Source organism: Lathamus discolor, chromosome Z (genome assembly GCF_037157495.1).
Source record: "Lathamus discolor isolate bLatDis1 chromosome Z, bLatDis1.hap1, whole genome shotgun sequence".
NCBI lineage: Eukaryota > Metazoa > Chordata > Aves > Psittaciformes > Psittacidae > Lathamus > Lathamus discolor.
Genome location: NC_088909.1, coordinates 110,977,539 through 111,000,403, shown reverse-complemented (window position 1 = coordinate 111,000,403; position 22,865 = coordinate 110,977,539). Strand labels below are relative to the sequence as shown.

General features: G+C 45.4%; 1 protein-coding gene across 1 annotated transcript in view; it reads right to left on the bottom strand.

Moving 5' to 3' along the window:
* Positions 1 to 22,432, bottom strand: part of DCC (DCC netrin 1 receptor) — a 615,473-nt gene extending 593,041 nt beyond the window's left edge. Inside the window, exon 1 of the mRNA XM_065661552.1 lies at positions 22,342 to 22,432. Coding sequence (XP_065517624.1) covers positions 22,342 to 22,432 — 91 coding nt within the window. The remainder of the gene's footprint in view (positions 1 to 22,341) is intronic.
* Between the last annotated feature and the right edge of the window lie 433 nt (positions 22,433 to 22,865).

The following is a 22,865-nucleotide window of genomic DNA, read 5'->3' as shown; positions in this document are numbered from 1 at the left end:
TCGACCCAGTTTTAGAGCTGAAGAAAGATGAATCAAGGAAAAGTGAAACACTTACTGAAGCCAGGGGAGGTTTAGATGGATACTAGGAATAATTTCTTTTCCAAAGGTTGCTCAGGCACTGAAACAGACTGCCCAGGGCAGTGGTGGAGGCATTGTGCTTGGAAGTGTTCACAAGCTGTGTAGAAAAGGCCCTCAAAGACATGAGTTAGTGGTGGCCTTGGCAGTGCTGGTAACAGCTGGACTTGAGGATCTTACACGTCTTTTCCAATCCAATTGATTCTATTAGCCTCCTGCCCACCTCCACAGGGTGGAAAATACTACTGCTGGCAAATCATAGAATCATGGAATCATGGAACAGTTAGGGTTGGAAAGGACCTTCAGATCATCTAGTTCCAACCCACCTGCCACGGGCAGGGACACATGGCACTGAACCATGTCACCCAAGACTCGATCCAATCTGGCCTTGAACACTGCCAGGGATGGAGCATTCATAACTTTCTTGGCCAACCCATTCCAATGCCTCACCACCCTCTCAGTAAAAAACTTCCTGATATCTAACCCGAACTTCCCCTGTTTAAGTTTAAACTCATCACCCCTTGTCCTACCCCTACAGTTCTTAATGAAGAGTCCCTCCCCAGCATCCCTATAGGTCCCCTTCAGATACTGGAAGGCTGCTATGAGGTCTCCATGCAGCCTTCTCTTCTCCAGGCTCAACAGCCCCAACTTTCTCAGCCTGTCTTCATACGGGAGGTGCTCCAGCCCCTGACCATCCTCGTGGCCCTCCTCTGGACTTGCTCCAACAGCTCCATGTCCTTTTTATGTTGAGGATAGCAAAAATTTATCCCTCCAGGGCACATAAAGGCCAACTAAATCCCCCTTTTCTTCTTATGTGGACTTTTCTATCTGATTGCTTTTGACCTTAAAAAGCACTTTCTTAAAATGAATGAAGGGTATATGCAAGAAAAGGTGGTTTACAGTAAATGAAGATTATTATTCAGTCTTTGCCTTTCTGACTGGTTTTTTTTTTTTTTTCTGTTAGAGAAAAGGAACATAAATAACATGAAGTCATCGTGGGGCAAGGGGGCTCTGCATTGAATGACACTGTTCCCACTCTTCTCCATTACAGGCACATCTGGCATCACAGTCTCAGACCCCAGCTTGGTGTCTTGACTTTGGGTCTCTTTCCTTTTCCCAAGAAGCACACAGACCTTGCTGCCTCTCCCTGAGTGGCTCTTCATATCTATCTCTGTGTCTGAAACACCCAATTTCCCTGGCAGTTTAACTGCTCGTTCAAACCCAATTGAAAGACGTTTGAAGCTCAACAGTTAAGATTAAACCAATCTGGGTAACGTGGTCTCCACTTATGTGAGACCTTTCATGGAAGTTTACCGAAGAACTTTTCATCATCTTGGAAAGATCCCAGCACATTGAGGGAGCTTCACGCCAAGACAGGATATTTTCTAGAGGTTTGGTCACAGCAGACAATTGACTGTAGGTTTCCCTCTATCCTTTGACTTCACAAAATGGCAAAACAAAGGAAGAGAAATCTGCGGTGACAGAAGGTGGTGTCATGTACGTTTACTCTGATATTGATTGCCCATTTACAGTGCTTCACTTTAAAATAATGAGCAACACAGAAATAGAACCATAACCAATCAATTATTCCGTCCTCCTACCTAGTCAAAGCCAAATCTGGTGAAAACACAGACGTGGACATGAGCTTCTACAGCATAAGAAAGCCCCTTTAGATCCTTGTGAAAGAGTGGGAAGACACAATATTGCAAACTTTTATACCAGCACAGGATTTGGGTTGTGAAAACAGAGACTGAAACAAGTGCTTAATTTGCTCATGAACAACAGATATTTTATGTCTTTGTTTCACCTCGTAAGTGCCAGAACTTCAGATTGTTGAACTCTGTAAGAAATTTTAAGTGCACTTAAATTTGCACTTAACCAGATGTCAAGTGCTTGAAAACCCAGCACTGCCGTTGTGCAAACCAAAGGCAACACGAGTGCTGCTTGGCTGCAACCATGTTGTCCCCCTCACAGTTACAGGACAGTAAAATGGGAAAAGATTTTCATTTTACAGAGATTCCACTGTCAGGATGGATATTCAGCAGTGTGTTCATATAATACACCAAACCCATCCATCACTGGTTTCAATCTGGAAAATACTGAAAGCTCACAACCATTCTTGTGATTTCCATCACAAAATAAAGGAGCCACATTACGTATGTAAAGCTCAGGCTCATCGCATTATAAATCAATGTTTCTTCTTCCCCTCTCACATTTACTTTGCTCTTATAAAGCCAATCATCTCATGAAACACAGGTGTGAGAAAATTATTCTGATTTCTACAAAAAAGTCAGAATTAAATTCTGTCAAACACAATAAATCCATGTTAGACAACAGCTGAAATCTCTGCAAGTGACTATCAAGCCTAAAGCCCTGATCCTAATCCCAAATGAGACCCAGGCTGAGGTCACAGGGAACACCTGAGATTTACCATGGTGCAGAAATCAAGCCTCATGCGTTCTGTGCCAGCATTTCTACATGGGTGCAACCACTTTGGTTAAGGTGCCTACTGATCTGCAGGAACAGGAGGGAACTCAGACCTACAGACCCTGCTTTTCCAAAGTACTATTTCCAGTCATTGCCCAAAATCTCTCCCAACATTGGGAAACCTCAGAACATCAACAGCTTTTTTCATACCGCATAAGAATCAGCTTTTACAGAGGTCCAGGCTCAGTTAAAACCCCAAAAGGGATTGCAAAGGCAATAAAACTTGTATGGAAAAAAGTCTGGCACATGTATAAATACAGAGGGCAGTTTTTCCTTTGAAAGTCAAAGTTTATCTCACAGTAATTTCATCCCACAGCAATTTTCTAATTGTTCATTAAAAACACATTAATTGTATGCAAAACACATAATTTATCACTATTTGGAAGTGAAAATAGAAAACCCCAGGGGGCCAAAATTTGGCATGAAGTCATACTTCCGATTTATGCATATAAAATCTGTCCCTGGGTACTGTTAACTGTTATAATTTACAGGAAAAGACATTAAATTCCTACTAAAAAAAAAATACTTTTAAGGAATCCATGCACTGATAAGCGATATATTTCAGTAAAGCACCACATCTTTTCATGAAAATGTGTGCATGCTTCTGTTGATCACAGGTTGCTCTCAAAGTCATATTATTGCCTGAGTGCAGAACCAATATTCAGTAGTCATAATCCAAAAAAAACCCCACCCAGCAACAAAAGAACAACTGAAAGCGCTGCACCATCACGCTGCATGGTCTCATGATTACTGTCTCCTCTTTTAATGAAGATGTAGCACTCCACTTTATAGCCCTAATTTACACTATAGATCAAAACAGGGGGAAATCTTCTGATTCTCTATGGGGGAAGGGAGCTTGCCACCTTACTGGCTTTCAACACACATTATTTCAGCTTACAAAATTAGCATCTGTGTGCAGTGGCAAAAGATTACTACATTGTGTTTAAACTGGCATTGGCCTCCTGATTCCTGAAGCCCAAATAACGCAATGACTATTTTCCCCCTACAAATACAAATTGGAAGCTTCAGTACAACTCACATCTTTCTAGCTTATTGGGAGCAGCCCTGAGGGGAAGGACTTGGGGTGTTGGTCAATGAGAAGCTCCCCATGACCCAGCTTCAGTGAGCGCTTGAGCCCAGAACCCTCCTGTGTGCTGGGCTGCACCCCCAGAGCGTGAGCAGCAGCTCAGGGAGGGGATCCTGCCCCTCTGCTGCGCTCTGGGGAGAACCCCCCTGCAGCCCTGATCCAGCTCTGGGGCAGCAGCACAAGAGGGACGTGGAGCTGCTGGAGTGAGGCCAGAGGAGGCCATGGAGATGCTGCGAGGGCTGGAGCAGCTCTGCTCTGGAGCCAGGCTGAGAGAGCTGGGCTGGGGCAGCCTGGAGAAGAGAAGGCTCCTGAAGGGGAGACCTGAGAGCAGCTCCAGTGCCTAAAGGGGCTGCAGGGAACCTGGAGAGGGGCTTGGGACAAGGGCCTGTAGGGACAGGCCAAGGGGAATGGCTTGAACCTGCCCGAGGGGAGACTGAGCTGAGCTCTTAGGCAGAAGCTCTTCCCTGTGAGGGTGCTGAGGCGCTGGCACAGGGTGCCCAGAGAGGCTGTGGCTGCCCCATCCCTGGCAGTGCTCAAGGCCAGGTTGGACACAGGGGCTTGGAGCAAGCTGCTCCAGTGGAAGGGGTCCCTGCCTGTGGCAGGGGTTGGGACTGGATAAGCTTTAAGGTCCCTTCCAACACAAACCAGTCTGGGATTCTGTGATTCTATGACTCAAGCAATCTAATGGAGAAAAATAATTGCCACAGTTCTGTGCACTTGCAATTTTAGTTTTTCCAGTATGCTTGTTAGCTTTTCTAACTCTAGTTTACCAAGAACCTACGTTTTCTCTGTCACTATAGATATGTATATAATCACAGAATCACAGAATCCCAAGGGTTGGAAGGGACCTAAAAAGATCATCTAGTCCAACCCCCCTGCAAGAGCAGGGTAACCTACAGTACATCACACAGGAACTTGTCCAGGCGGGCCTTGAATATCTCCAGTGTAGGAGACTCCACAACCCCCCTGGGCAACCTGTTCCAGTGCTCTGTCACTCTTACAGTAAAGAAGTTCTTCCTGATGTTAACGTGGAACTTCCTATGCTCCAGTTTACACCCATTGCCCCTTGTCCTATCACTGGATATCACTGAAAAAAAGCCTAGCTCCATCATCCTGACACCTACCCTTTACATATTTGTAAACATTGATGAGGTCACCCCTCAGTCTCCTCTTCTCCAAGCTAAAGAGACCCAGCTCCCTCAGCCTCTCCTCATAAGGGAGATGTTCCACTCCCTTCATCATCTTTGTGGCTCTGCGCTGGACTCCTTCAAGCAATTCCCTGTCCTTCTTGAACAGAGGGGCCCAGAACTGGACACAATATTCCAGATGCGGCCTCACCAAGGCTGAGTAGAGGGGGAGGAGAACCTCTCTTGACCTACTAACCACTCCCTTTCTAATGCACCCTAAGATGCCATTTGCCTTCTTGGCCACAAGAGCACATTGCTGGCTCATGGTCATCCTCCTATCCACCAGGACCCCCAGGTCCCTTTCCCCTTCACTACTTTCCAGCAGGTCAACCCCCAACCTGTACTGGTACATGGGGTTGTTCTTCCCCAGATGCAAGACTCTACACTTGCCCTTGTTAAATTTCATCAAGTTTCTCCCCGCCCAACTCTCCAGCCTGTCCAGGTCTCGCTGAATGGCAGCACAGTCCTCTGGTGTGTCAGCCACTCCTCCCAGTTTTGTGTCATCAGCAAACTTGCTGAGGGTGCACTCAGTTCCCTCATCCAGGTCATTGATGAAAATATTAAACAGCACCGGTCCCAGCACCGACCCCTGAGGAACTCCACTAGTCACAGACCTCCAGCTAGATTCTGCGCCATTGACCACAACTCTCTGCCTTCTTCCTTTCAACCAGTTCTCGATCCACCTCACTACTTGATCGTCAAGCCCACACTTCCTTAGCTTATCTATGAGGATGCTGTGGGAGACAGTATCAAATGCCTTACTGAAATCAAGAAAAACTACATCTACCGCTCTACCATCATCCCTCCACCTAGTCACTTCCTCATAGAAGGCTATAAGGTTGGTCATACATGACTTCCCCCTCATAAAACCATGTTGGCTGTTCTTAATGACCCCCTCATCCTTGATATGCCTAGTGATGGAGTCAAGAATAAGTTGTTCCATCACCTTTCCAGGGATGGAGGTAAGGCTGACCGGTCTATAATTACCCGGGTCCTCCTTCTTGCCCTTCTTATAGATTGGTGTGACCTTTGCCATCCGCCAATCCTCAGGCACCTCGCCCGTTTCCCACGACTTTCCAAAGATGATGGAAAGTGGCCTAGCAATGACCTCCGCCAGCTCCCTCAGCACCCGTGGGTGCATTCCATCCGGACCCATCGATTTACAGATGTCCAGATTGCATAGCTGATCCCTAACCCAATCCTCATCTACCAAAGCAAACTCCTCCTTTGTCCTGACTCCTTCTGGGGCTATAGAAATCCGGGGCCCTCGGGGAGAGTCTGCAGGAGTAAAGACAGAGGCAAAGAAGGCATTCAGCACCTCTGCCTTCTTTATATCCTCTGTCTCCAGGGTACCCACTTCGTTCAGCAGTGGGCCTATATTGCCTCTTGTGTTAGTTTTATTTGCTATGTATTTGAAGAAGCCCTTTCTATTGTCTTTAACCCGACTAGCAAGATTGAGTTCCAAGGAGGCCTTAGCTGTCCTAATTGCCTCCCTACATCCTCTAACAACTGTCCTATATTCCTCCCAAGCGGCCAGCCCCTCCTTCCATAATCCATAGATTCTCCTTTTCCACTTGAGTTTGCCCAGCAGCTCCTTGTTTAACCACGCCGGTCTCCTAGATCCCTTACTTGACTTCCTACTTATTGGGACGCTCCGATCCTGAGCTTGGAAGAAGCGGTCCTTGAATGCTAACCAACTATCTTGAGCCCCTTTACCGCCTAGTACACTTTCCCATGAGACTTCCCTTAGCAGTTGACTGAAGAGGCCAAAGTTGGCCCTTCGGAAATCCAGAACTGTGGCTTTGCTAGGTATTCTATTCCTCCCACACAGGATCCTAAACTCCACCATCTCATGGTCACTGCAGCCAAGGCTGCCATTGACCGTCACCACTTCGACCAAACCCTCCTTGTTGGCGAGTACTAAATCTAGCAGCGCTGCTCCCCTAGTTGGTACGTCCACCATTTGCATTAAGAAATTATCATCAATGCACTCGAGGAACCTCCTAGACTGTGAATGACTGGCTGTGTGAGTCTTCCAGCAAATATCGGGGTAATTAAAGTCCCCCACGACGACTAAGGCATGTAGTCGCGAGGCTACTTCCAGTTGCCTGTAGAAAGCCTCATCAACTCCTTCGTCCTGATCAGGAGGTCTGTAATAGACCCCCACAACTGTATCACCCGTGCCAGTCAGCCCCTTGATTCGTACCCACAGACATTCCACTTGCTCCTCATCCGACCCCGGACAGAACTCAATACATTCTAGTTGCTCTCTCACGTAAAGAGCCACTCCACCACCTCGCTTCGCTGACCTATCTTTCCTAAAAAGGACATAGCCATCCATGACCACATTCCAGTCATGTGAACTGTCCCACCATGTCTCTGTAATCGCCACTAGATCATAACCTTTAGCCCGCACACAGACTTCTAACTCCTCCTGTTTATTCCCCATGCTGCGTGCATTGGTGTACAGACATTTCAGGGAGCCAGTCCTAGTACCCTTTTTCCCCTGCGGGACAGGGTCTAAAAAGCTATCCTTTCCCACAAGTGAAACAAGAGATTGATAGTCCTCCTTAGCCCGCCATCCTTCAATCCCTAGCATGTTCCTCTTGGGCTTGTCCCCAACAGGCCCTGTTAAATCCCCTCCCCCCTTCCTAACTAGTTTAAAGCCCTGTCAATAAGCCCTGCTAACTCCTGCCCCAAAACCCTTTTTCTTCTCTGGGACTGGTGTATCCTGCCTGTCACCAGCAAACCAGGTGTCCCATACAGCAGCCCGTGACATGTATTATACACATAAATGTGCACATTTGTGCCCACCCAGCTGTAGCTGAGATACAAAACAACATGCAAATACAGCAACATGGACACAAACACTTATTCAGCAACATGGGTACAAACTTGCCATATGTAGTTTAAAATGCCTTTATTCACAAGACAGGCTTTCATACCTTGTCAACATGTGCACAGCACCCACAGAAGCCATCAGACTGCAAAAAGGGATACATCCTAGTCCATTTGGCAGAAAGCATATTTCTGTTTATTTTACACTCAATTTGTTGCAAAAATAACAAAATAAAGGTATAGTCTGTTAGTATGGGACATTAAAAAAAATCTTTACTTAAAAAAAAATAAAGAAAAAAAGAAGACAATTCCCTGACTCAGTCACTGCCTAAAACATGGAGGGTGTCAAACAGGTCAATCTCAGCAGTGCTGCAGGAAGAGCTTGGAAACAGCAGCACAGACGAAACTGCCTTTTGCACTTCTCTAATGTACAGGAGAGTTTGTCGACTTCCAGCTCCTTTTGTTTTACCATAATCTAGTAGACAACAAAGTTTCAAGGGGATCTGCCCTAACCCTCTGATAACAATCATTTCCTTGCCTCTGCCTCTGCTTAGCGATTCTTGCTTGAGGCATCCAATGCTCCAAGGCAAGCTTTGATAGGAGAGCCTCCCGGTCTGCAGTGCCCCTAATTATAGCAACTCCACACTCTCTGCTCATGCCCTGTGCTTCAGGTAAATGCCACAAAGGTCACTTCATTAATTCAATACCAAACTTGCATTAGAAATCATTTGTACAAGTCTGAAAAAAAGGGTGTCTTTCATAATACTGATGTTCAGGTTTCCTTAATACTACACAGCCGTAGAAATAAAGTAGAATAAAGAATAAAATAAAGAATACAATGAAGTAGGTACCTTGTGAAGGTTAACATCATCTCAGGATAGACATCAAGGCAGGTCAGACAATACACCAGCTGGAGGTGACTGTTTTTCTCCACAGATTAATATGTTACCATGCCTTAAATGACAAGCTTCCAGAAATGTGAAGTTAAAGCAGATATTTTCCCACCGGGTCTCACTCACAGCAGGGAAGTTCCAACAGGGAGGGCTCCAATTTGACCAGATGTGTAGAAGGAATGATCCTACACAGGGCTTTGGATGGGACGAGACAACCAGGGTCATCAAGCTCAATCCACAGAATCGCTACGCAATGGAAACCTGCTGCAGAAAGGTCCACAGAGCTTCACTGCATGCCATGAACCCTCAGAATACATGCAGGCACCCTTCTTAAGAGTTTATAGAGACCAGAATCTGTAACTCTTAGATGAAACATGGTGATACTCATGTCCCTGAGTGTGACAGGAGATAATAGAAGCCCAGCAGACCTCACTCTACACAAAAGATGGAAAAACAGCCCCTGGCAATCTAATCATTAGGGGAAAATTCGCTTTGTATCCTGCATCTATACGCTGTTTCAGCTGGGGGTATGCTGGCAGAAGCAGAGGACGGGGAGGTGTTTGTTAGCCGTAGCCCTTCTGGTCCTGACAGTCGACAATTAAGTCCTGGGCTGCAAACATTACAGTTATTGCTTAAGTATAAACTAAGAAGCAATACACACCTTCAGTTCTGTCATTTGCCTGTTGACTTCACGTTTCCATTTCGTGCAAGGTTACAATTCATCTGCCCAGGAAGGCCATTAATAAGCAGAAAAATTACTATGAACAATTCTGAGAATTCACCTGCTGTAGCTCAAAGGAACGCAGAGGGGTATTTTTCATCTCCTCTGCAGCCTTTTAGGGCTGTGAATACCAGGAATCCCAGACTGGTCTGGGTTAGAAGGGACCTTAAAGCTCACTCAGTTCCAACCCCTGCCACGGGCAGGGACCCCTTCCACTGGAGCAGCTTGCTCCAAGCCCCTGTGTCCAACCTGGCCTTGAGCACTGCCAGGGATGGGGCAGCCACAGCTTCTCTGGGCACCCTGTGCCAGCGCCTCAGCACCCTCACAGAGAAGAGCTTTTGCCTAAGAGCTCATCTCAGTCTCCGCTCGGGCAGGTTAAAGCCATTCCCTTTGGCCTGTCCCTACAGGCCCTTGTCCAAAGCCCCTCTCCAGGTTTCCTGGAGCCTCTTTAGGCACTGTGAGCTGCTCTAAATGTCTCCCCAGAGTCTTCTCCAGGCTGAGCAATCCAATTACATGAATGTCTTTTACAGTAACAGAGGGCTAAGGGAAGGCCTTCAGCGCTTAACAACACTTCCGATTTTCAGACTAATGACCACACAGAAGGAATATGTTTGGGGTTTTTTTTTCAGTCAGAGTTTTGGGAGGCAACTGCAAAAGATTTTTGGGAATATGTTTACAGGTTATAATTTTAAAAGACCATCTTCCTCCCAGGAGCCAAATTGAGATGAATTTTGGAAATAGTTAGCTGCTTGCTTCTTTATATTAAAGAATAATGTATATGCTATCAAGAAATGCTCTACAAAAAATGAGAAACAAATTCAGATAAGTTGCTGACAGATCACATACTAAGAGGACAAATTTTCATCATACATTCACTGAATTACCTTTTAAAATGTAATTTATTGTCAGTCTAACTCTAGCCTCATTTGGAGCTTACTAGAGCTAGGAAGATCAGCGTTTTATGACAGTCATACTTTACAGTTGTGTCGTACCCTTTTACTACAGGAATCTCAGAGCATTTTACCATCCTTCGTAGGCGTTTGCAGTTGTTTAGCCTTAACTGTGATTAGCACCTCCCTATCCTCATTTAATTTCAGGGAGAAGTGGCAACGGGACACTTATAAGGCTGTGGCAGCATCATGGAGCAATTTGGTAAAATGAGATTTTAGAGCTGGGATGATTGAAAACCTAGTAGAAAATTACAGAAAGAATTATACCTGAGTGGACTGGCCTCATCATCAGGTTTCCTCATGGGAAGGACCCTCGGACCTTTAGCTCTACAGCTCTGTCAAGGAGAAGCTCTTGGGATGGAAACCTGCATCAGCATCCATTTATCAGACTGAGAAAACCAGGAAAGTTAACCCCAGCTCCAGAAGTGTCTGGCTGCCATTTTGATGTTTTTTAGTCATGCAATGACCCAAACTGACCTTGTATAAAGGTTTACTTATTTCTGACACAACCCATTTACCTACCATATGGGAACAGAGCATTTAGTGGCAAAGTATAGAGCCGAGCAAAGGGTGATGCAGGGAAACTCCTGGCGATGTAGATGTCAAGTACAATCAGAACTAATGAAATAGTTATTGCTATCAGGTATTTGGAATATTAATGCACAGAGACAGATCTCATTTACCAAGACAGAGTCTGGCAATATAAATTATCGGACACTCAAATACTATCACACTCCACATTTAAGGGCCATTTGAATTGTACTCAGGTAGTTTCACTCATCTGCAATCTGAGGAATGTGTTAATAAATACAGGACTGAATCACACCATTGATTTGTAAGTGGAATTTCCCATTAAAACCTGTCAAGAGTATTGCTTTTAAAAAAATTAATGGTATAATATAGCCCAAGGATCTGCTATAACATACTCCTGACATTATAGCTCTCAGAGTCTTGTGTGTGATGAATAATCTTGTTTGTCCTGTATTGTCACTGTGATATCTTTCTTCTGCACTTCAGCTGCAGCCAGAGGTCTCATTGCCACCAGCAGTAGTTGGTGGCCATCGCTGGTGGGCAGCAAATTAAACAACCAACCAAGAATCTACGCCTTTCTTTCCACTTCCCCAAGGAGTAATGCTTCACTTCTATGGCCAGTATCTCCAACCTAGAAAAAAACTGATACACCCACTTTGGACTCTGCTCTGGTTTCCCTCTGGATTTGAGCTTGTTCTCCCACATCTCATGCATTAGGGCATCTTCTGGAAAGCTAGCTAAGTTTTGTAGTTATTGATAGATGCAATTGTCATCGCTGGGAGATGTTCCTATGGAAAACTATGAAAAGCAGGAGCAATGTGAGCCTGGGCATGGCACACACAGGGATGCCCCCTGAGATTAATCATAGAATCACAGAACGGTTTGGGTTGGAAAGAACCTTAAGATCTTACAGGGGCAGGGACACCTCACACTACATCATGTCACCCAAGGCCCTGTCCAGCCTGGCCTTGAACACTGACGGGGATGGAGTATTCATCATCATTGTTTCTTCATCAATGGCTTCACTTCACCAAGAATTTGCAATAAAGGCAGATTAAGCTTATATAAGAAGAATCAGTGGAAGGAGGAAATAAAAAGCGAGAGTATTATTTATTTGCATGTTTGAGATCAAAACTATTTCATGGTTTAGTGTGAGGTGTCCCTTCCCATGGCAGTGGGGCTGGAGCTAGAGGATCTTAAGGTCTTTTCCAACCTTAACTGTTCTATGATTCTATGATTCACACTTGATTCCCAAAAAAACGATCTGCAACGAAGTGACAGTGCTGAGGGATTTAGGTGGTTCCAAGCCAGAGCACCCGTCTAAGTACGAAACCTCCCCTCGGTCAGGATGGGAAAATTTGCTTATTAAGAGAGTCATGATACTGTCCCAGTTGTGCCTGGATGGTTGAGCATAAAGCATTACTCCCAATCTCAAGAGGCTGCTGTCCTTGTGGTGATATCATTTCCCATTTATTGTAATGGAGTTCTATTGATGATGTAATTCAATTAGACACAAATCAAGAGATAACTAATACTTTTAATAACGTAACACCAGCTTCTGACAAATTCCCTACACAGATGGAAGAGCTTGATAGAGTTACTGGTAACAGAATATCCCCCTCTGGAGAGATGTTAACAACCCTTTTAATATCAATACACCTGCTAGAGGAAAACTGGTTGGTTGCAAAGAATCAGCACCTATGCGAGCTCACAAGGAATGCAAATGATCAACCAGAAACTCTGTTAGGAGGACTTAGTTGATGTGAAAATGTCTCTGTGGAAGTCAGTGAAGATTTATTCAGGTTGAGAACCTGGCCTTATGTACTGAAACAAACTTTCTCTCTCTTTTTGTAATTGTTTAAATCATTAACATTTGATGGATTAAAAAAACATAAAGCTGATTTATGCTCATTATTGTGGGCTTCTGCGGGCAGAACGGAAATACAGCTGTTTACCCAGTTTTCTCCTGAATCTTTCACCCAGATGACCTTTATTTCGCCTTAATAAAAACAAAAAAATGAATAATGTTTGCGTGAGAGGGACATGTGTAACAGCCCCGGCCAGACCTCAATATATTTCTTACAACACACACCTGCTATTTCAAAGCACATAGTTGTTTTAATTTCCAGAGTACCCCCTTACTTTTAATGTCAAAACCAATTAACATCGCATATGTAAAAACACAAAACCATATGCTTTTTTGCAAATGCACTAAACTTACAACACCCTCAGTCCTTCAGCAGTTTAAAATCTTGTGCATTGGTGCCTTTTTCTGAGCATCCTTACACTGCTTGTTGACTGAATGTCCTATTGACACTTTGACTATGGGACCTATCAGTGCCTATTGGCATCTCTGTCACAGACACACAGAATTTCTGTGGACACTGAAAAAAAGCTGCTCTGACACCATTCAGCAGTATAAAACCATCTCATTTTGCATCCTCTTAATCATGAACAGTAAAACAAGAGCTGTCAGATTCATTTAATTTTTTTAATTGCTTCACACTGTTTCTCACGCAGGAGGAAACAGTATTCATCCTGCACAGGGAAAATAAGCAGGTCTGGAGGCCCCATACATAAATACATAAAAATCCAAATGTCCTTTCTAATGGCAAAGTCTAAATCTAAGACTGTTAACTACTTTCATACGTATGGCAGACTCCTCTTCAATAATTCATCTAAAAATCTTCAACCTTCTAAGTAAAAAAAATTGTAGGAAGCTTCCTTCCAAAGCAGAATGGGGGATCATGGGCCTTTTTGCCACATTTGTATACAACGTATAAGACATCAGGATTACCAGTCACTCCAACAGCATGTTCAGCAGCATTTACAATACAATACATGAAGAACAAACTAGGAAAAAGGATTTTCACATTGGGTAAGAGAAGGACAATCACTATGACATTTGGAAAATGGGAATGAATGTTGACTAATTTGATGAATTTGGGGAAAACTCCATATAACTGCAACCATATGAAGCTGGAGAGGGGCTTTGGACAAGGGACTGTAGGGACAGGACAAGGGGGAATAGCTTTAACTTGCCAGAAGGAAGACTGAGATGAGACCAGTGGCAGTGGGTTAGAACTGGGTGAGCTTTAAGGTCCCTTCCAACCCAAACCAGTCCAGGATTCTGTGATTCTGGAGGTAGTTGAGCACAAATTGTGACTGACACAAAACTGCAATTACTAATTAAAGTCCTACAGAGAACTTGCAGAGGTCCTTCCCTGGCACTGGACATGAGTGCCTGTCACCACGACAATGTCAATCGAAGCCTCAATCGCAGGGAGAAAACACACTGCTGCTTCAGCAGAAAACAGGTTGGTACTTTCAGGTCCCACCACAACCACGGTTCATTGTGTGCCTTCAGCATCATGGAAGAGCAAATGAAAAGTTTTAAGGGCTTTTTTGCTCTCCTTCTTCTGTGCTTCAGAAGGCAGGGAAGAAAAAAAAAGGGGGGAATATGGATGAAGGCCCATCAGAGCCTTTTAAAATGTCTTTCTTCTTCCCATTATACTTCCAAGAGGAATGAAAAATAACAGAGAAAAACTCAGAAGAGTGCTTTTAAAATGCTTTTTAGTCTTTGGCTAGTGAGGAAAAGAGTGTCAGGGAGACAACATGAAGGATGATGATGCATGAACTCTGCACTGAAAAAGCCCTTAGCAGTGGGCTAAGGATGAAACGCACCTCTGTCAGGTACCTGATGCCAACCCCAAGATAGACCACTCCTTGTTCTACATCAACTGCACTCCTAGGGAAGCAATATTCAGCTTTTAATTGCAATGCTTTGGGGAGTCCTGCCTATAGAAAGAAACACTTCACACAATTATATCAATTGATCTTGTCCAGAGCTGTCTAATGTTTTGTCTAATTACCACTCTCAGAGTTCAACAGCCACACAGAAGTGCCCACCAGTTTAGCTGCAGTTCACACCATAGGCACATGCCTATGTCAAGCATCACTTTAGTATAATAGCACTGCACAAGAAATGGCTGAAGTTATATGGATTGTCCATACACAGAATACATTAAATGAACAAATGATTCCTCTTTTAGTGGAAATATTATCTGTTCCCATCCTGGCCATAAAATATCAAGCACATGCACAAGTGTGTCTCATACAGGGCTTAAGAGAGGACTTGTCCTTAATTGCTTTGCCTTGAGACTCAAATCTGTGACCAGCCAGGCAGACAATACAAACTTTGTGCCACTATTTTCTATTAAAATCTTTCTCTACCCAGTGAACCCAAAAGCAAGTATTGAACTACTTTGTAATGCAACCAAAGAATCATAGACTGGTATGTCATAGACATAATGGAACCAAAGAATCATAGACTGGTTTGGGTTGGAAGGGACCTTAAAGCTCATCCAGTTCCATGGGCAGGGACACCTTCCACTGGAGCAGGTTGCTCTAAGCCCCTGTGTCCAACCTGGCCTTGAGCACTGCCAGGGATGGGGCAGCCACAGCTTCTCTGGGCGCCCTGTGCCAGCGCCTCAGCACCCTCACAGGGAAGAGCTTCTGCCTAAGAGCTCATCTCAGTCTCCCCTCGGGCAGGTTCAAGCCATTCCCCTTGGCCTGTCCCTACAGGCCCTTGTTCAAAGCCCCTCTCCGGGTTTCTCATCAGCCCCCTTCAGTTTTGAAAGGCTGCTCTAAGGTCTCCCTGAAGACCTTGATAATCTCTCTACTGTCTTTCACTGTAGAAACTACCCACACCTAAGAGTAACCTTGCTGCTATTTCCACTATAACAGACTGTACTTCCAGTTGTTGCACAGATGCGACACTGTGCAACTCGGGAGATGGCAGAAGATACACAGTGTGAGTAAATAGAAACTTGAGAAACTGGAGACAAGAATGGAGCCACGATGCTGAGTTAAAAAAAAGGACAGCGCAAAGCAACAGCAACTTGGAAATACAGAAATGTAGCTCCTCACCTGCGCAGGACAAATACAATATAGTATCTGTCAGCATAATACCTGAAGACCCCATTGACTGACAAGGAGTACAGCACACGGACACCAGGTTGGGAAACTACTATTATTATATAAATGATAAAAATATGAACCAAGAGACTGTCATTCATTGCAGAGCTCTTCTGGTGATTGAAGAGCTGACCTTAGCTCAGCTAATCTACAGAGCCTCTCAAAAGAGCCATAACCCTGCTATTTATCAAGCTCTCCATCCACTCCCCAACGAGGAGCCTCACCTCCCATGGTACATCCTTCATTCCATTGCATATCCATGTCACACAAGCACCAGCTCCGTGATTTGGATGATTCTGTGATTCCTAATGCAGTGTCACAGTAAGCATCCAACACACCCACCTTCTCCAACTAAAGTAAATGTTTTCATGAACACCTGCACTGATGGTTGCACTGGGGTTGTTGCACTGCCCAGGAAGCTCTGTGCACAGAACAAGAGCCTTTCTGTGTGATTTCCAGCATCTTTATTTTACACTTCATCTATTTTTGTTGCTTTTTGTTCTTGCTGTAAGACCCCAGAAGGGAACAACAGTGAATATTTATTTCAATGAGTCAAACTGCTCAGCTGGTAAGGATGTTGTTTCCCAAAATGGATGGAAATTAGTATCAAAGCTTTGGAAATGACAAAGCTGAGGGTTGTTTACCTGCTGCTTCCAAGCTGAGAGAGGAGGCACCTTGTGAGCCCTCCATCCAAGGAAAGTGTGACCATGGACTGAGTGCACATGACCAATCCAGTAAATTTGCTCATAAAGTACCATTAAAAGAAAACAAAACCATCAAAACTTCAGTAGTCTCACCATTTTTAACTCTGATTTGCAGCGTGAGAAGATACCCAGTGTTCAGGCAGTAGTATGATTTCCAAGTAGATACTATTCTTTCAACTTCTCTGTTTGACAGCCAATACTGTGCTGAAACTTTGGGCAGCAACTTAGAGTAGTTTTGAATGTATTTTGAATACTTCAGAGCATTTATAAAATTACAGCACATATTGGCATTACCATCGACAAATGACTGCCATCAACTGAGACAGAAATTGAGACATTTAACTGTGCATTTATCATGTCTCTCTGAGAATTCAGTTTCCTTTATAGTGCAGACATCTCCTAACTTTTGAGCAAGATGTTCTTATTTGTCATTAGCCCAATTTAGCTGTAGCCCTTCACATCAAAGCTGAAATTGAGAAACGTTGATAGAAAGAAACAATTTTGATAAGTTTACAATTATCTGATGTGTTATCTTTCAGCAATACTATACTCTATTTTACCAGTTAATTTACTGTCAGAAATCAGGAGATGCACTTCACTTTCAGTCATCGCTTTCCATAGTTCGATAGCTTTCTGTATAGGCAGATGTGCGGAACCACAGAATCATGGAATGATTTGTGTTGGAAGGGACCTGAAAGCTCATACAGTTCCAGCCCCTTGCCACAGGCGAGACACCTTCCACTAGACCAGGTTGCTCAAAGTCTCATCCAACCTGGTCAGAAGACTCAATGGAGCAAATATCAACTTCCCAAGGCTCTGTACCTGTATTAAATAAAGATTCCAAAGCATCAAACATCCTTTCTCTTGCTGAGGAGAGCATGGGTACTTTTCAACAGCAGAAGTGGTCAAACAGGCTGGGAAGTTTATGGAAGGAAATGGGGAAGAGAAAGGTAATGGACATATGAAGTATATTTACTTTCCCAAGGATCTGAACTAGTAACAATTTTTAAGCCATCACCACCGCAAACATTAGAAGGAATTCTGTAAAGTGAGCACCAGGAACATGCACCAGGGAGCTGGGCAGAAAATGGCATTAACGCTGGTAGTGAAGCCAGTTCCTGCAAACCACCTAAGCTCAGCCCTGCCTGCGGCACAATCGCACAGTTCAGATAAAGAACACTGCGGTACCTATTTTTTTGGCAGATGAACACTCAGGCCAGCATGGAGGAAGAAATTCACTTGAGCAAATTCAAAGTAAGGGTGGTAATGGACTTGGGAAAGAGCCAAGAGCAGCTGGTAGCTGGTGGATGGCTTCCAGAGGACTTGGGTGCTGCTGATACTTTCACTTCAGGGCAGGAGCATCTCCATCCAGCCAAGGGCACAGTGACAGGGGTGCAAAGGAAATGGAGACAGGGCCAGTGTGTTTAGTTTGGGTTCCAATGGAAAGAAGAATTTAGGTCAATGTCTTACCAAAAAGATAATTTTAACAGAGCAAGTGAATTATTTTTTTTTTTTCCTTTAGTTAATTAGTCATGAAAGCCTCGGTGGAATTTGTCAGTATACTTTTTATTCAGGCAAGGCCAACACTTTAAGAAATTTCCATCTATTTGTATTACAACAAAGAGACTGGCTGCATTGACTCACACTGTTACAGAGCTGTGTTTCATCAGCAGGGAAAATTAGGCATGTGGAAATGTGTTCCCTCTTTGAGTGTTAGCTTCATTCGCAACCACCTCATTCAATACACGAAGCAACTAATTCATGTAGATCACATCCGTCGAGGGATTTATAACAGCAAACATGAAACAGGAACATACCTGTTGGATCCTGCTGTATCCTTTGGATCTGAGTGTCCCTACACCCGCAGAGTGGCACAGTCAAGCCTTGTCTTAGGCTGGCATGGAGGAGAACCAGTGAGCTTTAGTGGTAGGATATTTAAATACCCAGAAAGGGCAAACTTCTTTCACAGCTTACTTACATTAGCACATTTGCTAAAGTCTCTGCAATAACCCTTCCCATCAAGAATGGAGGTGCAAGCTCACTGCAGTTTCATCCTTGCGGCTGGGTATGCCAGGCAAGCAGGCTCATAGGAAGCACATGATTTTGTGGCATTACTTCATCTCATAAAAAAAAACATTTGAAAAATCGGTATGGGCCCTCTAAAGGACACTTGGTGGAAAATCCATGTGCTGATCATCTGGTGAATGACTCTGACTGAAACTGGAAGAGTTATTTTAGCTGTCATCTCACTGGATTGACAGCTGTCTCCTGTTAGAGAAGCCAACCTAGCCATCATACGCAGCGCATGCTTCAGAGAGCAAGCTGAGGCAGATCATAGGTTATTGCAGGATGGTGCTAAACAGCAGGCTACTGGGAAATACCAGCCCACATCCAGCACCAGTCCTTCACCAGTCTAAACGTGAGACAGGATGGGGATGCAAAGCAAGGTTCTCCGCTTCCTTGGCAGTGCAGGGAAAGCTTGGGTGGGTTGGGAAAAGACAGCACTTGTTCCTCCATTACTCCACCCAGGCTGTTCTAGGGAAATGCGAAGAGCAAGGTCAGTGCACTAGCTCTGTACTTAAGCTCACCCAGATGATGTGAAGAACTCACCTGGACTGCAAGCTGCACCCTGAAGAAGACTCACAGGCTTTCTTCTATTTATTAATCATTTTGATCCTGGAAGCCCTCACAGCATATCACAATCCTGCTGTGAATCTGCACAGCAAAGCCCTCACAGTCCTGCCCCAGAGACCTTGCTGTCCCAGAGTAAAACCGGCAACCAAAAAAGGGTTCAGACACAGAAATGCAGGGAGAATATCTTGATGGTGCTGCCACATCTAGTGCTCTGGAACAGATCTTTCACGCTGAGTTTTGTATTAGGAAGGACAAGGGAGTAGCAGTGAAGGATAAATGAACCAAGTGTGAAATCTGGAGATGATTGCACTTGGCATAATCTCATTGTAAACAAACATTCCTGACTGCGTATTTAAAGTCAGCACTGGTCCTGTATCCATATGGACGTGGAGAAGGGGGGAGTGAGGACAAAAAGACATAAAACAACAACAGCTGAATATAAAAACATTCATCAAACTATACAAAGACGACGACTACTTAAATGTAAATGGCTCATCCTCGACTGAGCTCATTTCCATTTTTAAAAATACTCTCATGAACACATGGCGGTTCTCCCACTCCTGTTAACATGTGTGGTGGCTCATGGGCCTCATAACACAGAGGACAACTGCAGCGCATGGGAAATGGATGCTGTGACAGGTCACTGGTGATTTATACTGCACCACTCAGAGAAGTGATTGCCATCGTACCCAGCCATCACCGGGCTCTGACGTGCTGCACTAACACTGAATTTCTCACTGGGAGCTAGTGGGAGTCAAAGACACCAAACACAGAAACCATTCAGAAAATAAAAAAAAAAAGCTTTGAAGATTGAGTTAAATCACCACCTACAGGTTAAAATGAAAAAAAAAAAAAAAAAAAAAGGAAAAATAAAAGAAAAAAAGATATTTTGTGGTTACTTTAAGACATACACAGAACAACCCATACAGCACCATAATAATCAAACACAACATCATTTACATCTGCCTTGATCAGAAACATGTCTTCCATGGTCTCTTTCCAAAATGGCAAATGCTGCTGTTTTTCATCCACACATACATGTTTTTAACGAGGACAAGTCCAACGGTGTGCTCTACTTTTTATCTCATCCCTCCCAAAATACTTTGCCCCTCACACACAACGCCAAACAACAGAAACAGGACTTGTATCCGGCCAGAAGCAGTGTGTCCCTGCCTGCGCACAGATGTAACACTACCTCTTGGTACCAAAGTTTTGAGCACACCCCAACATGCCCACAGCAGCTCCGGGATTTGGGCAGGGAGCAGGAGAGGCACTGGCCCCATTGTGCAGCATCTCCAGGAGCCCTTTGTTAGAAAGGCTTGCTGCCTGCCCATGCCCTGCTGCTCGGGGACTGTGCCAGCACAGTGCTGCCCGCACCTCCTGCCCGCACCTCTTGCATTGCTTTGGAAACACCACAATGAGCAAGCAGAGGACACAGCCTTGCCCCAAAAATCTGCTTTACTCAATTCTATTGGCTGAGTTAGGACAGTGACAGGGATGCTCGGGAAAGCACAAACTCGTAACAGCCCCTGGGGCTGCGATGCTGGAAAAACTTTGCCCACCTGCAGCCTGTGAAGCGCAGCACAAGAGATGCCACCTTCAAAACCAGTGCGATGAACACCTGTGTATCATAGGTGGCGTGTGAAACACACAACCAGTACGTGTAGCTGGAAAATATGTGTCTGTTTCACCCATGGACCACAAAACAACAACCACACCAGGCCGTCGGAGCAATGGTTTTGCAGCGCGTCTGGCCCCTGACACAGCACACGGCCTCCTTAGCTCCCTGGGCACCTGCACACAGAGCCTCTGGCTATATCCCTCCTTTGGCAGCAAAGGAGGCTGCAAGTCAATCATCTTTCATGAAGGAGGATCACTGCCATGCCTCCCATCTCCCAGCCTTTAAGCTGCAAAGGCAAGAGAGACACCTATTCATCACCCTGCTCCCACTGCCCAGGTCCCACCTTCCACACAAGTAACTGCAGAGGACAATGCTGGGGACACGCGCACTCAAAATAACCCTCATTTGGGGTTTGCTGAAAAAGCATCTTCCAGTTTACTTGCTAACTCTCCAACATCAGGACAATCAAAAGATGCCACCCCCCCACCACCCCCCCCCCCCCCAGCTGTGTAAAGGAAGCACCACCTCCATGGGCAATTGCCGTTTGCATACAGCTGATAACCTGAGCTTAACCGAGGATGTTTTAGGAAACACTTTGCAACCAGCACTTTCCCCCTTCACAAAAAATCTGCTCTAGTGCTGGTGTGCGTGGTGTGGGGAGTTGGTCCCCATTGTTCCTCTGTCGCTGCTGCGAGAGCAGTGTGCACAGACATGTGCGTTTTCCAGTCTCCCTCCTTCCCAAGGCTTCTCCTACCAAAGTGTTCCTTGGTTTCTTTAGGAGAGAATTAAATGAGCACGGGTATTTCCTCTCACGCATCTCCCTCCACCATGCACTCACACACCCAGAGCCTCCTGCAAATCAGAGCTGCACTTTCTTAGTTCCTAACACTTCTTGGCTCATTCTCCTATTCCCCTTTCCCTTCTTTCTCAATAAGAGATTTGTGCACCTCCGAACCCTTCTGTATCTCCCGCACAAGTAGCCCCGGAGCATCGCTGTCAGTTCCTTTCCTACTCCAGTTCCACACACAACCAGCTTTGCCATTTTTAATTAGAAAATGTGCCTGCCAAGTGCGGCAAGAGAGGTGCAGCCCCAAAGAATCACAGCCTGATAGAGTTGGAAGATGCTTTGCGGGTAACTGTGATCTCTGCCTTGCTAACTCATCCACTGCTCTTATTCCTTCCCTCAGTAAAGGCAGCCCCTTCCCTTGCTTTCAGCACACAGACCCCAAAAGCTACAGGCAAATATACTCAGTTGCGAGACGGATCAGGTGCAGAATAGGATGGGAACTAACCTTATCACCACCACGGCACACACATTTACACACCTATTATGCCACCTCCTGCCACATTTCTCATTTATTTTCCGTGGATTTCCTTCTTTCCAGCGCTGCCTTTTCTCTCGAAGGCTGCGCAAAGCGCTTCTAACCCCGATTCCCCCTTCCCATCTGTGGGAGGTGATGCAAAAGCTCACAACAAAAACCGAGCAGCAGCAACAACAACAAAACCCCCCGAAAAAAACCCAAATCGCACTTGCAGAGGGCGAGAAAGTGCGTTAGCACCAGAGGAACGGGCAGGTTGCGGAAAAAAACCACCCTCGCCCTGGAGAGCGGAGGGAAACGCGGCGGCGATGACTTACCGTCCACCCGAGGATGCAGGCTCGCCAGCGAGAACACCAGGAGGAGAAAAACCAGCTTTGGTACCCAAACACATCCAAGACTATGCTCCATATTTCAGCGGACACCTCCAGCGCCGGGTCCCGGTCTCCGGCAGCAGACACACATGCACACACAGCCCCTCCTGCCTCCTCCTCCTCCTCTTCTCCTCCTCCTCGCCGGGGCTCGCCTCCCTCGCCGGTCCCCGCTGACAGCGGAGGGGGAGCGGGTGCGGAGGGAGGAGGAAAAGTTGCGTTCAGCACCAGGAGGCTCCGAGGCTGCCGAGCGCGCAGGGAAGTAACTCAAGGAGAAGGGGAAGGGTCCTCCCACCGCTGGAAGGAAAAAAAAAACACAACCAACAAGACACACAGGAGATTCCTGCCCAAAAAGCCGTCACAGGAGCAGCGGCGGCTCCATGTCCAACGCGGCGCCAAGTACAAAGCCTGGCAGAATAATAAAGATGAGGGGATGTGGAGGGTAAAAGCGCCGGTGCTCGGGCAGAGCGCAG